General features: G+C 39.6%; 1 protein-coding gene across 1 annotated transcript in view; it reads right to left on the bottom strand.

The window, feature by feature from the left end:
• Nucleotides 1-14,984, bottom strand: part of med12 (mediator complex subunit 12) — a 197,583-nt gene that overhangs the window by 165,341 nt on the left and 17,258 nt on the right. Inside the window, exons 3-5 of the mRNA XM_060832767.1 lie at nt 11,618-11,809; nt 7,654-7,813; nt 1,535-1,710 (exon numbers count right to left, since the gene is read on the bottom strand). Coding sequence (XP_060688750.1) covers nt 1,535-1,710; nt 7,654-7,813; nt 11,618-11,809 — 528 coding nt within the window. The remainder of the gene's footprint in view (nt 1-1,534; nt 1,711-7,653; nt 7,814-11,617; nt 11,810-14,984) is intronic.

Raw genomic sequence — 14,984 nt, 5'->3', positions numbered from 1 at the left:
CACGGTTGAAGAAAGGTCAGAACTGTCAGTTCAACATTCCAAGATATAGAAATTTCAGGCATGATGTGAGAGGGGAGAGTAAAAGAGATGGGCATTGCATTATTGATAAAGAAAATCATCACTGCAGCAATGAGGCAAGTGTCTTCAAATGAGGCCAACTGGATAGAGTTCAGAAATGAAAATAAAGCCTCCCAACAGTCAAGGGAGATACCGGAGCAGATATGTAGGCAAATCACAGAACGATGAGAGAGAAACACATTTATAGTAAAGTTGAAGTCTCCCACGACTAACATTAACTGGGATCACCCTAGTGTGAAAGGATCAGACAGGGTGAAATTTTTAAAAGGGCATCCAAGAGAGGTTGAGGATTGAATTCTACAATATTATGAAAGACATAGGAGAAAACGAACCTTCCAGCTCAGTGAGCCAACCCACATCCAGAACTTCACCCTGAGCCACAAAATCTTCTCAAAACTTACTAGGCATAACAGAATACAATATGAGAATCTCTTCCCCAATGCAGACATGTCTAAGACCAAAGTTTAAGGTGAGAAGGAAGTGGTTTGGAGGAGATCTGGGAAATATCTTTTCACTAGAGAGTGACACATATATGGGACATACTGTCCATTCGGTACATCCCATATATGTATCACCCTCTAGTGAAAATAAATTTCCCAGATCTCCTCCAAACCACTTTCTCCTCACTTTAAACTTATGCCCTTTGGTTCTTGCAACATTTAAGAAGCATCTGTATGACTACTTAAAATGCCAGGCCACAGTGGACCAAGTGCAGTCAACTGGGATTAGCACAGTTTGGTATTTGTTGGTCAGCACAGACATGGTGAGCCATGCTGTATGACTCTTATCAAATCAGTGGCACGCTCACTGAATTGCAGAATAGGATCAATAGGATGAATAGCCTACCTCTGCTCCTATATCTTATGGTCTTACTATCTAAGGAGGCCAAAACTGAACAAAGTATTAAAGATATGGTCTTACCACAGAAGCACAACATCCTTACTTGTACACAAAAGCAAAGTGTCGGAGAAACTCAGCAAGTCTGGCAGCATTTCATGGAGACAAAAAGTGACCTTCATCTTTTCTGGTGCTAACCCCTAAGCTACAAGATTTATTAAGATCACAGCATACCACAGTACGATTTGAATTCCATGATCTGTGTTGGAAGGGAACCTTTCATTATCTTAAAAAAAATCTTACTGCTCTAACTTTCAAATGTTCTAAATTCAACAGTTATTGCTGTCCTGAAGAAAACTTGCAGTATTTCACCTAGAATCATATCCAAGAGAGTTCCATTTCCAAGACCCTCATGAATGATTAAATTTATGAGTACAGAGCCCATTAAAAATACAGATTAAAATTAGGTTAAAAATCGTGGATGCATGTGTTTTGCTGCAGATGTTGAATTTTGTTGTTACTCACTATTTCGCACGGATAGATGAATTCAGAAGTCGTGAACACACAGTTACTGAGGATTTACTGTATTTCACACGTATGTATAATGTTCATACACTACCTGAAACATGTAAAGAGACAGCTTTTCATTATATTCCCACTGTTTCATGGCCTGCTCCACTTCTGGCACTGTGGGTTGTACTGGTGTCCCACAATTCTGCGAAGACATCAGTCGATAAGACTCAGCAATCTTCTGTAGCTGTTCCCAAAGGTACTTTGTGATGATTTGAGTCCACTCTACAGGGGAAAAAAAAACACATTACTGCAAATTTCTTAACTTGGCACTGCTTAGCCCTAACACATTTAAATTCAGGTTAAAAATGATACTCCAAAGTTACAAAATATTGATCTATTCATACAATGCATTTTAGTGTGACATTACAGACACATGTAGAAACCTGACAACAGGAAGGAGGCAAACTCAGAGTCAGACATAAACCAACCTAATATCACACTTCCCCAACTGGTGCTTTCAGAACAGTGTCATTGGCATATTTTAGTTTAGTTTTTGTAACCCCCAGAACATAAAGTACACCAATTGCAATCACAAAATTACCAACACACTTTCGAGATTCTCTTTTGATGCAGAGATAGAGGCAGCACTGTGCAAACTTTTTCCATGCTATTCTACTACAGGACGATAAAAGTGAAATTAAAAATCTTTAGAATGACAGGAGTAGACATGAAAACTTAACAATGAAGTTTTAATTCAAAGCTATCTCCATTAAGCAAATTATGTACAAAGTGTTTAAAAAAAAGACAAAACATATCAACTATACAAAAAATTGCACTTTGTACAGTGGACAACTGTTAAACATAAACCAAGTATGGCACAGGAACAGGCCCTTCAGGCCATGGTGTTATGCCAAACATGATTGGAAGCTCAGAGTTAGAACAAACAGAGTTGTAGTCTCTGGTTTGTTACCCGTGCCACGTGATAGAGAGTCGAGGAATAGGGAGAGAGAGCAGTTAAATGCGTGGCTACAGGGATGGTGCAGGAGGGAGGGATTCCGGTTTCTGGACAACTGGGGTCCTTTCTGGGGAAGGTGGGACCTCTATAAAAAGGATGGGCTACACCTGAACCTGAGGGGCACCAGTATCCTTGGGGGGAGGTTTGCTAGTGCTCTTTGGGAGGGTTTAAACTAACTCCACGGGGGCATGGGAACCAGGACTGTAGCTTTAGGGTACAGGACCTTGAGCGTAGGGAGGTTAGGAATAATGCAGCGATCTCTAAGGAGGGTGCCTGTAACCAGAAAGGTGGATTGAAGTGTGTATACTTCAATGCCAGAAGTATAAGGAATAAGGTAGGTGAACTTGCAGCGTGGGTTGGTACCTGGGACTTCGATGTTGTGGCCATTACAGAGACGTGGGTAGAACAGGGACAAGAATGGCTGTTGCACGTTCCAGGGTTCAAATGTTTTAATAGGATCAGACATGGGGGTAAAAAAGGGGGAGGTGTGGCATTACTTGTCAAAGACAGTATCACAGCAGTGGAATGGACGATGGAAGAGGACTTGCCATCTGAGGTAGTTTGGGCTGAGGTTAGAAATAGGAAAGGTGAGGTCACCCTGTTAGGTGTTTTCTACAGGCCTCCTAATAGTCCTAGAGAAGTAGAGGATAATATTGCGAGGATGATTCAGGAAAAGAGTGAAGGTAGCAGGGTGGTTGTTATGGGGGACTTTAACTTCCCAGATATTGACTGGGAGAGCTATAGCTCGAGTTCATTAGATGGGTCGGTGTTTGTACAATGTGTGCAGGAGGGTTTCCTGACACAATATGTCGACAGGCCAACAAGAGGGGAGGCTATATTGGATTTGGTTCTAGGTAATGAACCAGGCCAGGTGTTAGACTTGGAGGTAGGTGAGCACTTCGGGGACAGTGACCACAACTCGGTGACTTTTACTTTAGTGATGGAGAGGGATAATCGTGCGCCGCAGGGCAAGAGCTATAGCTGGGGGCAGGGAAATTATGATGCAGTGAGGCATGACTTAGGATGTGTGGATTGGAAAAACAGGCTTCAAGAGAAGAACACTAATGAGATGTGGGGATTGTTCAAGGAGCAGCTACTGCGTGTCCTCGATAGGTATGTACCAGTCAGGCATGATGTAAAGGGCCTTGTGAGGCAGCCGTGGTTTAGTAAGGAATTGGAGTCCCTTGTGAAAGGGAAGAAGGCGGCATATGTAAAGATGAGGCGTGAAGGTTCAGTAGGGGCGATTGAGAGTTATAAGGTAGCCAGGAAGGAGCTAAAGAGGGAGCTAAGAGAAGCGAGAAGGGGACATGAAAAGTCTTTAGCTGGTAGGATTAGGGAAAACCCAAAGGCTTTCTATAGGTATGTCAAGAATAAAAGGATGACTAGGGTAGGTATCGGTCCAGTCAAGGATAGTAGTGGGAAGTTGTGTGTGGAGGCGGAGGAGATTGGAGAGACATTAAATCAGTACTTTTCATCAGTATTCACTCAGGAACAGGACACTGTTGCTGATGTGAATATGGAATCACAAATAATTAGAATGGATGCCCTGGAAATCTGCAGGGAAGAGGTTTTGGGAATATTGGAGAGGATGAATATAGATAAGTCTCCTGGGCCTGATGGCATTTACCCCAGGATCCTATGGGAAGCTAGGGAGGAGATAGCAGAGCCATTGGCCTGGATTTTTATGTCGTCATTGTCAACGGGAATAGTACCAGAGGACTGGAGGATAGCGAATGTGGTCCCCTTGTTCAAGAAAGGGAGTAGGGATAGCCCTAGTAACTATAGGCCAGTGAGTCTGACTTCAGTGGTGGGCAAAGTCTTAGAGAGAATGGTAAGGGATAAGATTTATGAACATCTGGGTAGGAATAACGTGATCAGGGATAGCCAGCATGGTTTTGTGAAGGGCAGGTCGTGCCTCACAAACCTTATTGAGTTCTTTGAGAAGGTGACTAAGGAAGTGGATGAGGGTAAAGCAGTAGATGTTGTGTATATGGATTTTAGTAAGGCGTTCGATAAGGTTCCCCATGGTAGGCTAATGTTAAAACTACGGAGGTATGGCATTGAGGATACATTAGAGGTTTGGATTAGGAATTGGCTGGCTGGAAGGAGACAGAGGGTAGTAGTTGATGGATTATGTTCATCTTGGAGCGCAGTTACTAGCGGTGTACCACAAGGATCTGTTTTGGGACCATTGCTTTTTGTTATCTTTATAAATGATCTAGAGGAAGGACTTGAAAGCTGGGTAAGCAAGTTTGCGGATGACACAAAAGTCGGTGGAGTTGTGGATAGTGAGGAAGGAAGTGGTAGGTTACAGCGGGATATAGATAAGTTGCAGAGCTGGGCGGAAATGTGGCAAATGGAATTCAATGTAGCTATGTGCGAAGTCGTTCACTTTGGTAGGAATAACAAGATGATGGATTACTGGGCTAATGGTAGGCTACTTGGTAGTGTGGATGAGCAGAGGGATCTTGGTGTCCATGTACACAGATCTCTGAAAGTTGCCACCCAGGTAAATAGTGCTGTGAGGAAGGCATATGGTGTACTGGGCTTTATTGGCAGAGGAATTGAGTTCCGGAGTCCAGAGGTCATGTTGCAGTTGTATAAGACTCTGGTGAGGCCTCATCTGGAGTATTGTGTGCAGTTTTGGTCGCCATACTATAGGAAGGATGTGGAAGCTTTAGAACGAGTGCAGAGGAGGTTTACCAGGATGTTGCCTGGAATGGTAGGAAAATCTTATGAGGAAAGGCTGAGGCACTTGGGGCTGTTCTCATTGGAGAAGAGAAGGTTTAGGGGAGATCTGATAGAAGTGTATAAGATGATTAGGGGTTTAGATAGGGTAGATACTAAGAACCTTTTACCGCTAATGGAGTCAGGTGTTACTAGGGGACATAGCTTTAAATTAAGGGGTGGTAGGTATAGGACAGATGTTAGGGGTAGATTCTTCACACAGCGGGTTGTGAGTTCATGGAATGCCCTGCCCGTATCAGTGGTGAACTCTCCTTCTTTATGGTCATTTAAGCGGGCATTGGATAGGCATTTGGAAGTTATTGGGCTAGTATAGGTTAGGTAGGATTCGGTCGGCGCAACATCGAGGGCCGAAGGGCCTGTACTGCGCTGTATCCTTCTATGTTCTATGTTCTATGATGCCAAATTAAACTAATTCTTTCTGCCTGCCCATGGCCCACATCTTTCCACTTGTTCCTTAATCATTAGCTTACCTTACCTAAACACCTCTAACTTATCTGCCTCCAGCACTAACCTGCAGCATGTTCCAGGCACCTACCACTCTGTGGTAAAAAAAACCTGCTCCTCACATCTCCTTTGAACTTTCCTCCTCTTACCTTAAATGTATGCCCTTCAGTACTGTATTAGACATTCCAACTCTGGGAAAAAGATTCTGACTGTCAACCCTATCTCTGCCTCTTCTAATTTTATGAGCTTCTATCAAGACTCCCCTCAGCCTCCACTGCAGCAGAAAAAACAACCCTTGTTTGTCTAGGGTTTAATCCTATGTCCTGATAAACCTCTTCTGCATCCTCTCCAAAGTCTCCACATCTTTTCTGTACTATAGTGACCAAAACTGAATGCAACTGAATGCAACATGTTAAATACTATTAAATGCTATTAAGTATTTAAGCAGTATTTAAGTATTCAAACACTATTAAAACGGTAAATAGTATTCTTTAATTTCTTGATAATTAAAACATTTCTTGATGTAGAATATCAACTGGAGTAAAGCACTGTAATTTTGTTCCCCAACTCAATTAATACTGGCATTTATATTCAGTTAGCCATTTAATACCAAAATTGGATAGGCCCAACAGTTGAATACTTGAGCTATCTGGGTCACAAGGTTGAATGTATGGTGGACTTGACCCAGAAAGTAAATAAACAATTATAGATGGAGTCCATCAACACTCACTGTGAATAAATGTCACTGAAGCAATACACAAAAGCAATCAATATTTCTTGAAGACAAAACCTTCAAGCAAAGGGGGGGTGGGGGAGAAAATAAATTACAGTAAAAACAACTAACTTTTCTATGAACTGTCAGTATACGATCAATTTGGTAATACTGAACTTGAATGTTCCTGAGAAAAAAAGACTCACTTCATCAAAGCTTTTTATCTTACACAATCTGCCAGAGTTCACATCTACAGTCTACTGCAAGCTTATCGTCACTGGTCAATATATGTGCTGAGATTCCAATAGTATATGGAAGTATCAGATTAAATTTACTGCCACATCGTAAATAAGGCCCAAGCCATTTCTTCACTGTACAAAGTTTGATGAAATAGAGCACGTCAAAACCATGTTGCAAGGCAATGGCTGCTCTAATTAGAGCATTTCTCACTGTACATCATGTAAATGCATGAATATGACTAAGGTTGTCTCTTTTGGACTTCAGAAATATCTTATCTCTGATTTTCCTGGAAGGGTAAGGTATGTGTCAAAAATATGAGCAACAGGTCGCACTTGGTTTTTACAGCAATTTCTGCTTTTGAATATATTCTTTAAGCTGTTTACAATATGTAAGGTACTGACCTATCGCAAACAACCTCAAAATGCATTGTTCAAAATTAAACATGATTTCATGATGGGATAATGTGTGCTAAATAAGTCAAACTGTATGAAGAATTATACTGACAGCCAATTTAAGATTGTCAGTATGTTTGTAGTCTGGTACACTTGCATATACTGGAGGCTACATATTTTAATACACAAGGCAGAAGAACATATTAAGACAACACAGGCAGAAGGAACATCTGCACACATCACACCTGCTTCAACTTAATAAAACAGGTGACAGCCATTCTCTAGTTCATTCATCAAGATATTGCTTTGACCAAATTTAGTCAATCTACCCGATTTAAATGGGAATTAACTATCTAAAAGCCTGGCAATTAACTATCACTCAGTCTAACTAGCACACCTCGACAATCGAAGTCTACTCATAAACTAATCAGCACTCTCTCTTCATAATACATAAAAATGTTGTTCCCCATTGTGGTAATATGTTGAAACCTCAGTATGTTATGCAGTTTACAGATTAATGGAGTGCTGGCTTTCTCTTCAGCATGTAAAATGAAAGGAATTGTTCATTCAAAAGGTCTTACCAACAAAAGTGTATTCAATGAGCAAAAAGCAGAAGCCAGCCAATCAAACTTGCTTATTTAAATCTAAAGAGAAATATTTTTTGTTAACCCTACCTATACAAGGGTCTATGACATGACGTTTCTTCATCTTTGTTTCGGTGATAGCAGCATAATAGGCACATGTCATTTTTATCAGCCAAGCAGCTCTCATGACTGGCACTGAATATTTGGCTAGGTATCCAAACACTTCTTCCTTTTTACTAAATATAGGCACCTGAAAAAATGTTTTAAAAATGGGTGTTAGATAAGTACACAAGATTTCTTTCAGAATAAGTTAACAATTTGAAATATGACCATATTACAAACAACAAGTGGAATGTTGGAGACAGTGTAGCGATCCACAAAGACAAAACAATGCAGCATGGGATTTTCTTTGTTTGGTGTTTCAGGTGATGAGTGGGGAGGGGCAATATGCTGGATTTGAAAGGAAGCAATAGGTAATACCCAAGCAAAGGGATTCAGTTACAATGCCATTCAGCATAAGACCCAAAAAATCATTGTTAGGTGGTCAGAAGGTTGGTTCAAATAGGACAGAGAAGCTATAATGTGAGTTCTATAGCCAAAATGAGCCCAAAGAGAGGAGAAAGTGGAGGCTGATGATAGATGGAATGCGAAAATAACAGGATTTCAGGACTGGATTCCAACATAAATGAAGTTTAGCTCATCAACAAGTGAAAGAGCTGCTAAACAGATTGACGCTTCTTGTATTTACAATTAGAGATGAAGACGACAGAAATACAATACAATGGTTTGCAGCGAACAAAGGGAACTCAGATTTTTATTTGTTTTGCATAATTATTCTGGGAGAATAAGTTGGCTTAATAAAATAAAGCATGGACCAAATGCATGATATGGCTCTGTCACAGCTGTTCATGAATGTTTAAACAAACTGTGTCCTCAATATGTGCACTGTGAACTTGAAGGGTGAAGATGGGGTGATATCGAGTGATTCAATTGGATCAGAAGGAGTACATATTTACTAAACTCTTTCCAACACTTGAGCTGTCCAATAGCAGCAATAATATTACAGATACTGATAACAAAGATTAGAACGTTAAATGCAGCTGTAAAATAACTTTGGGCTGGGTAGATTATAGATCCCCCAGTGCGCAAGTAGAAGGAACTCATTTGGAGACTAGGGTAGGGTGGCAAGAATGTGAGGGGCAAGGGCGACACCACATTTTGGATCAGATAAAGATCACTGACATAAAATTTTATGTCTGTTTGTCTCTCCAAACATGCAGGGACCTAATAAGCATTTGAAGCCTTTTCCATTTGACTTAACTGAGAAAAAGGAGTAGACCATGCAATTCCTCATCCTTTAACATCATTTAATTAAATGATCGCTAAAGTGTAACTCAATTACATTTATCCATTGTTGTTCCATGTCCACTAAGTAAATGTCATTACCCGAGAAAAATCTTGCTAATTCAGTCTTAAAAATTTCAAGTGACCAAGCATCAACTAGCCTTTTGGGACAAAGAGTGCCATATTGGGCAAGGACAGAGAAATAGAACTGACTGAAACAAAAAAGGAAAGGAAGTACACTTAGCTTTTTGAATCTGCTGACACTTCTTCAGAACTCTGATTGGGTCTGCAGGTCAAAGATAGGCCTCTGTCCTTAACTGCACAGTAGTCACTTAATTGGTCACTTTGGGAATATGCCTCCCTGCTAGGCTATGTCTCTCTTGATTTTAGCCCAACATTGGGATCAGTCAAAGGGAAAAAATGACTTTATAAGAAAGAAATGGGACAACCAAAAGAAACTGGTTGCTCTTTGCAAAAAATTTTAATATCTGTCAGATAGAAAGGATTTCTTGAGTTTCAGTTTTAAAGATACCATTGTTTACAGATAACTGAAAACTTTTATAGAATGTTGTAAATGTTATCAGCACTGAACAAAGATGCTGTCCAATATTACTCAAAGGAATTTGTTTCCATCAGGAGACATTTCTTTGGAAGTCTCAGACTTTTCAAAAGGTTCTGATGAATATTATTTATTTACTATCAGATGTTACTTACACATGAAGATAATTTTATTTACAGTCACATAATTGTGCAGCCATAGTGCTGCTATAAGCTAGAAGCCACCAATCAAGGGAAGACGACAGAGAAGAAATTACAGAAAGATACAGCTATGGAAAAATAGTGGGGAAACTTCAGTTATTGTAACTGAAACAGGGATAGCAACAGTGTAAAGAATAAAGTGGAGGAAGAATCCCTGAAATATGTCCAAGATAATGCTCTTGATCACTGCATTTCCAGCCCAGTGAGGAAGGAAGCATTGTTGATGTAGTTCTGGGGAATAAAGTGAGGCAAGCAAAACATGTTTCATTGGCAAGACATTTGAAGAAGATAGCATGATCAGGTTAAGCCGAGTTACAGAAAAAGACAAAGTAAAAATACTTAAATGGAGGAAAGGAGGGAAATTGAAAGTAGGTATGTGAAATCAAAAATTAACAGATTAAACGGTATTTTGTACATTGAGCAGTTTTCAAAGAACAAGTGATTCAGATAAAGTAAGAAAGGAAGGACATCCAAAGCTGGAACTCACTGAATGACTAAAGACATAGTGGCTACAATGAGACAGAAGAAGGTGACATGACAATTGTGCAGCCAACACAATAGGAATTATATTCAGAATATAGAAAACAGAATGAAGATTGAAGTAAAGGGAATTTTAAAAAAATGAGAATAGATTTGTCACAATTAAAAAAGGTAAGCCAATCTTCATAAATGTATAAAATAGCAAATCAAAGGTAGTTGAGACCAATTATAGATGACAAATAGGACTTTCTTGTGGGGATGGCACTGCTGGATTACTGCATAAATGCCTTGCCTTTGAATTTAAAGATAAAGTGAAGGCAGTTGTAAAGAAGGAAGCAGCAGTTATAATGAACAGGATTAAAGTAAAGAGAAGGTACTTAAAAAGGTTGCCAATAAAATAAAATTACCTATTAAAAATATTCACAGTCCAATTAATTTATCTTAAGTGGAGACTGGATATATATGATTCTTGTGCCTTAAGAGCAGCAAAAAGGAAGGGAGATTTGACGGGGTATTCAAAATCATAGGTAATTTGCTAAGAGTAAATAAGGAGGAACTGTTTCCAATGGCAGAAGGTCAGTAATCAGGATATACAGACCTAAAATGATCAATAAACAAATCAGAAGAGACATGAGTAAATATTATTTTTTCCCTCACAGCAACATATTGTAAGCTATAAGGCACTGTATCAAAGAACGAAGAAAGCAGATTTAAAAGAAACATTCAAAAGAGAAACGAGTAATAATTGTAGATTTTAAAAATTACAAACATTTGGAACAGTAGATTGGTTTTAATTGAACAGCTTACAAAAGTAGCTGGTACAGGGAGGGTGGGTTGAACATGCTGCATCATTCTATATTTGCTGTACAAACAAATTATTTACTCTCCCTGATTTCTGTGATGCCAAATGCTTGCCAACAGCAACTGTACAAAGTATATATCTTATGTTTTTTAACCCCATTGTAACAAACACATTTCTAACCAACTGCCATGACACCAGCTGATTGTGGGATAAGAGTCAACAGCCCTTTTTCGCACCATTGTTTTGTGATTAAAAAGACGAAGCTAATTTAGTATGTCTACCATCAGCAGCACCAAAAGGTGTTGATAAAACTGCTGAATTAAATGGTCTAATTGATACAGAAGCCTACAATGAAACCATTTAAAATGTATGTGCAGAAGAATTGACTATCTAAAAGGAATTATAAGAAAAGAAAAAGAAAGAAAGAAAGAAAGTGTCACACCTGCCAAATCAAATTTCATTAGCAGCCAGATAAAAGTATTACAGTTTGGCCATGTTCCTACCGCTGACATACCTCGCAACACTAAACTGAGCATCATTACAGGACTATAATTAGTTCAAATTATTAATACTAGAGTGGTTGGCAGCTGAAAAATATGACAGCACTGAGACAATTATATCTTTATAAACTTAAGTATAAAAACAATTGTGGATCAAAAACAAACTTACCTTTTTTGCAAGTTGCGTTAATGGTTTGGTTCCAGACAGATCAGTAAACCAGTTATGAATTGAAGGTTGCGAACGAGCTGTGACAAGCCAGAAACTATCCTTTTGATTAACCTGAGGCTTCCTTTTGCCTGTATCCGGAAATGTGTTACATCGTAACTTCTCTGCGATTATACTGCTGAAGTAGGAGCTGATCTACAACAAAGTTTAATAGAGATTTGAATGGGTCCAGTAACACAAATGCTAACTACAATGTTCATTGCTTTGGAAATTTGTAACAAAAAGGTGGTTACTTGTTTGAAGCGCTGAATGCATTGAAACAAAAGATTGTCAAAATATTTCTGTTAACCTAAAATTACTTTAATGTGCAGATGCTGGTGTTGGACTAAAGTGAACAAAGTCATAAGTCACATAACACCAGGTTATTGGCCAACAAGTTTATTTGAAATCACACGCTAGAGACTAGTTTCCATACGTACAGACAAAAAATGACATCATTTTGACTGGGACAACACACATATCCTTGGACAGGCAAAACAAAGGCATGCACAAGAATTCATCAGGTTTGGCATTCCAACCAGAACTCCATCAATAAACACATCGACTTAGATTCCATCTACCTTCCCCTGGAAAAAAACAGATATGACATCACCCACCTTAAGAAGCCAAGCCTACAAATAGAGAGGCAAGACATACCACCAGCGTTTCACCTGAGATTCGCGCTGATGATGTTACCTCAACATGGTGATGAAAGTGAGAAAACAAACCTTCCAGCTCAGCGAGCTAACTTACATACTTATCATCAACCTGAGCTACAAATCTTCTCAAAACTTGCTAACCCAGGTAAAGTTCAAATCCTGCCAAGGCAGATGGCAGAATGTGGATTCAACAAAAATCTGGAATTAAGAAGCTGATGATGACCATGAAATCATTGCTAACTGTAAGGAAAAATCTATCTGGCTCTCTAATGTCCTTTAGGGAAGGAAACTGAACTCCTTGCCTGGTCTGGGCTGCACGTGACTCCAGATCTGCAGCAATGGGCAAGTAAAGATAGGCAATAAATGGTGGCCCTATGAACAAACTTTTAAAATGCATTTGAAATGCAGTCACCGTGTGAAATAATTCACAATATCTTCATACGAGTTATATAGCAGCAAGCAATTTATTTACATCAGTATTTATCAAGAAACAAAAACAAAAACAGGGTCTGTAACTATGCGTAGAAAATAGATTTGAACATAGAAGAGGCTCGGTGGCATACTGTAATGTCACTAGACTAATAAACCAGAAGTCTAAGGTAACACTTTGGGCCATAGGTTCATATCCCACCACAGCAATAGTGAAATGTAACTTTAATTAATAAATCTGGAATTTAAAACACAATCTAATAGTGACTACGAAATCATTGTTGATTTATTCTAACCACCACTGGTTCAGACGTCCTATCCGGAAGGAATCTGCTGTCCAATGAGAATAGATGATTCCCTACAATAGGGAAACAGGCCCTTCCGCCCAACAAGTCCACACCAACCCTCCGAAGCGTAAGCCACCAGATCCATTCCCCTGCCCTACCTTTACCCCTGACTAAAGCACCTAACACTATGGGCAATTTAGCATGGTCAATTCACCTAACCTGCTTGTCTTTGAACTGTGGAGGAAACCAGAGCATCCGGAGCACACCCACACACACCCACACTGACACAGAGAGAACGTGCAAACTACACATAGACAGTCACCCGAGGCAGGAATCGAACCTCAGTCCCTGTTGCTGTGAGGCAGCAATGCTAACCACTGAGCCACTATGCTGCCCTTTTTGTAATTCAGTTTTAGCTTACATATCACTCGAGACACATAGTAATGTGTACATCTCTATGACTCTATAACTGCCTATCAAGACAATCAAAACTCAGACAAAGTTTATGAAAAGGAATGAAACCAGACAGATCACATTACATCAACCAAGGCACAATTGTAGCAGTTTGTACCAACTACAGAATGTACTGCAGTAACACACCAAAGCTCCTTCAATACTATCTTTCAAAACCAAAACTTCTGTCAGATACGAGGACAAGGGTAACAAACGCACAGGAAAATAACTACCTACAAGTTCCCCTCCGAGGCACACACTATTCAAAGTGGAACAATATTGCCATTCTTTCACTGTCACTGGGTCAAAGCTCTATGTTTGACAAAGTTCAAAGCTCCTTAGAACACTGTGGGTATCCAAGCTCTCCAAGAACTGAACAGAACTGCACCACATCATCCAAAGCAATTAGGGATGAAAAATAATTGCTGTTCAATGAGCAAACCAACATCCCATGAATAAATAAAACAAAATCAACAATAGCAAACTATCAACCCCACAAAGCCCTTCTTGCCAACATCTGGGGGCTTGTGCCAAAACTGGAAACACAGTTCTATTTATCAGTCAAGCACAAACTATCATATTCATGGAATCATAACATAAATACTATATCCCACATGCCACATTAACATCCTTAAGTATGTCCTGTACTACAAGCAGCGCAGACCCACCAGAGGTGGCAGATCTCTACATTTGTCTCAGATTTCAAGTATTTGCAATATTTTGCTTTAAAGCAAGGAGATCAACTCAGGCTCAAGAGTACAGGTTGGCATATCACGATCAACACCAGAGATACATGGCATCACTTGTAATGAATTGCCAACCTACCGAAGCTGCTAGACAAAACAACTTGCATGTTGAGCAGTACATGACTGACAGGGCTAACCAATCCTACCAATTAAGGGATCAGATCTAAATTCTGCAATCCTGCCACATATCAGTTTTCAATGGTAGTGAACAATTAAACAATTAAATTTTGGAGATGTTCCACAAATATTCCCATCCTTAATGATAGCAGAGTCCATTTTACAAAACTTACAAAATAAAGGCGTAGATAGGGTAGATACAGACAAGATGTCTTCCTTCGTTGGGGGAGTCTAAAACTTGGGCGCACGCGACTTAATCAGAGAAATTATTTTATCCAGGGGGTTGTGAACCTTTGGATTTCTCTACCAATAGGGCATAGAGTATAAATTCAGTTTTTGAGTATGTTTAAGGCAGGCATCAATAGATTTCTGATTACCAATGGTAAACACCATTTTGGGAATGGAGTGAGTAAAAGTGATTCAACTATTCGTTCAATTGTGCTCGCACTGAATAGTGGGGCAGACTTGACAGGCTGAATGGCCCACTTCTATTCCAGCACATCAGTGCAAAGACAAAATGCTACAATCAGAAGTACTGAGCGGATGATCCATCTCAGCCTCCTCCCGAGGACCCAACACCACAGTTGACAATCTTCAGCCAATCCATGTGATATCAATGCATTGCTTCGAGTACCGAATA

The sequence above is a fragment of the Hemiscyllium ocellatum genome, chromosome 11, assembly GCF_020745735.1.
Source record: "Hemiscyllium ocellatum isolate sHemOce1 chromosome 11, sHemOce1.pat.X.cur, whole genome shotgun sequence".
NCBI lineage: Eukaryota > Metazoa > Chordata > Chondrichthyes > Orectolobiformes > Hemiscylliidae > Hemiscyllium > Hemiscyllium ocellatum.
Note: the sequence above shows the minus strand (reverse complement) of the source record. Positions and strands in the feature narration are given on the sequence as shown.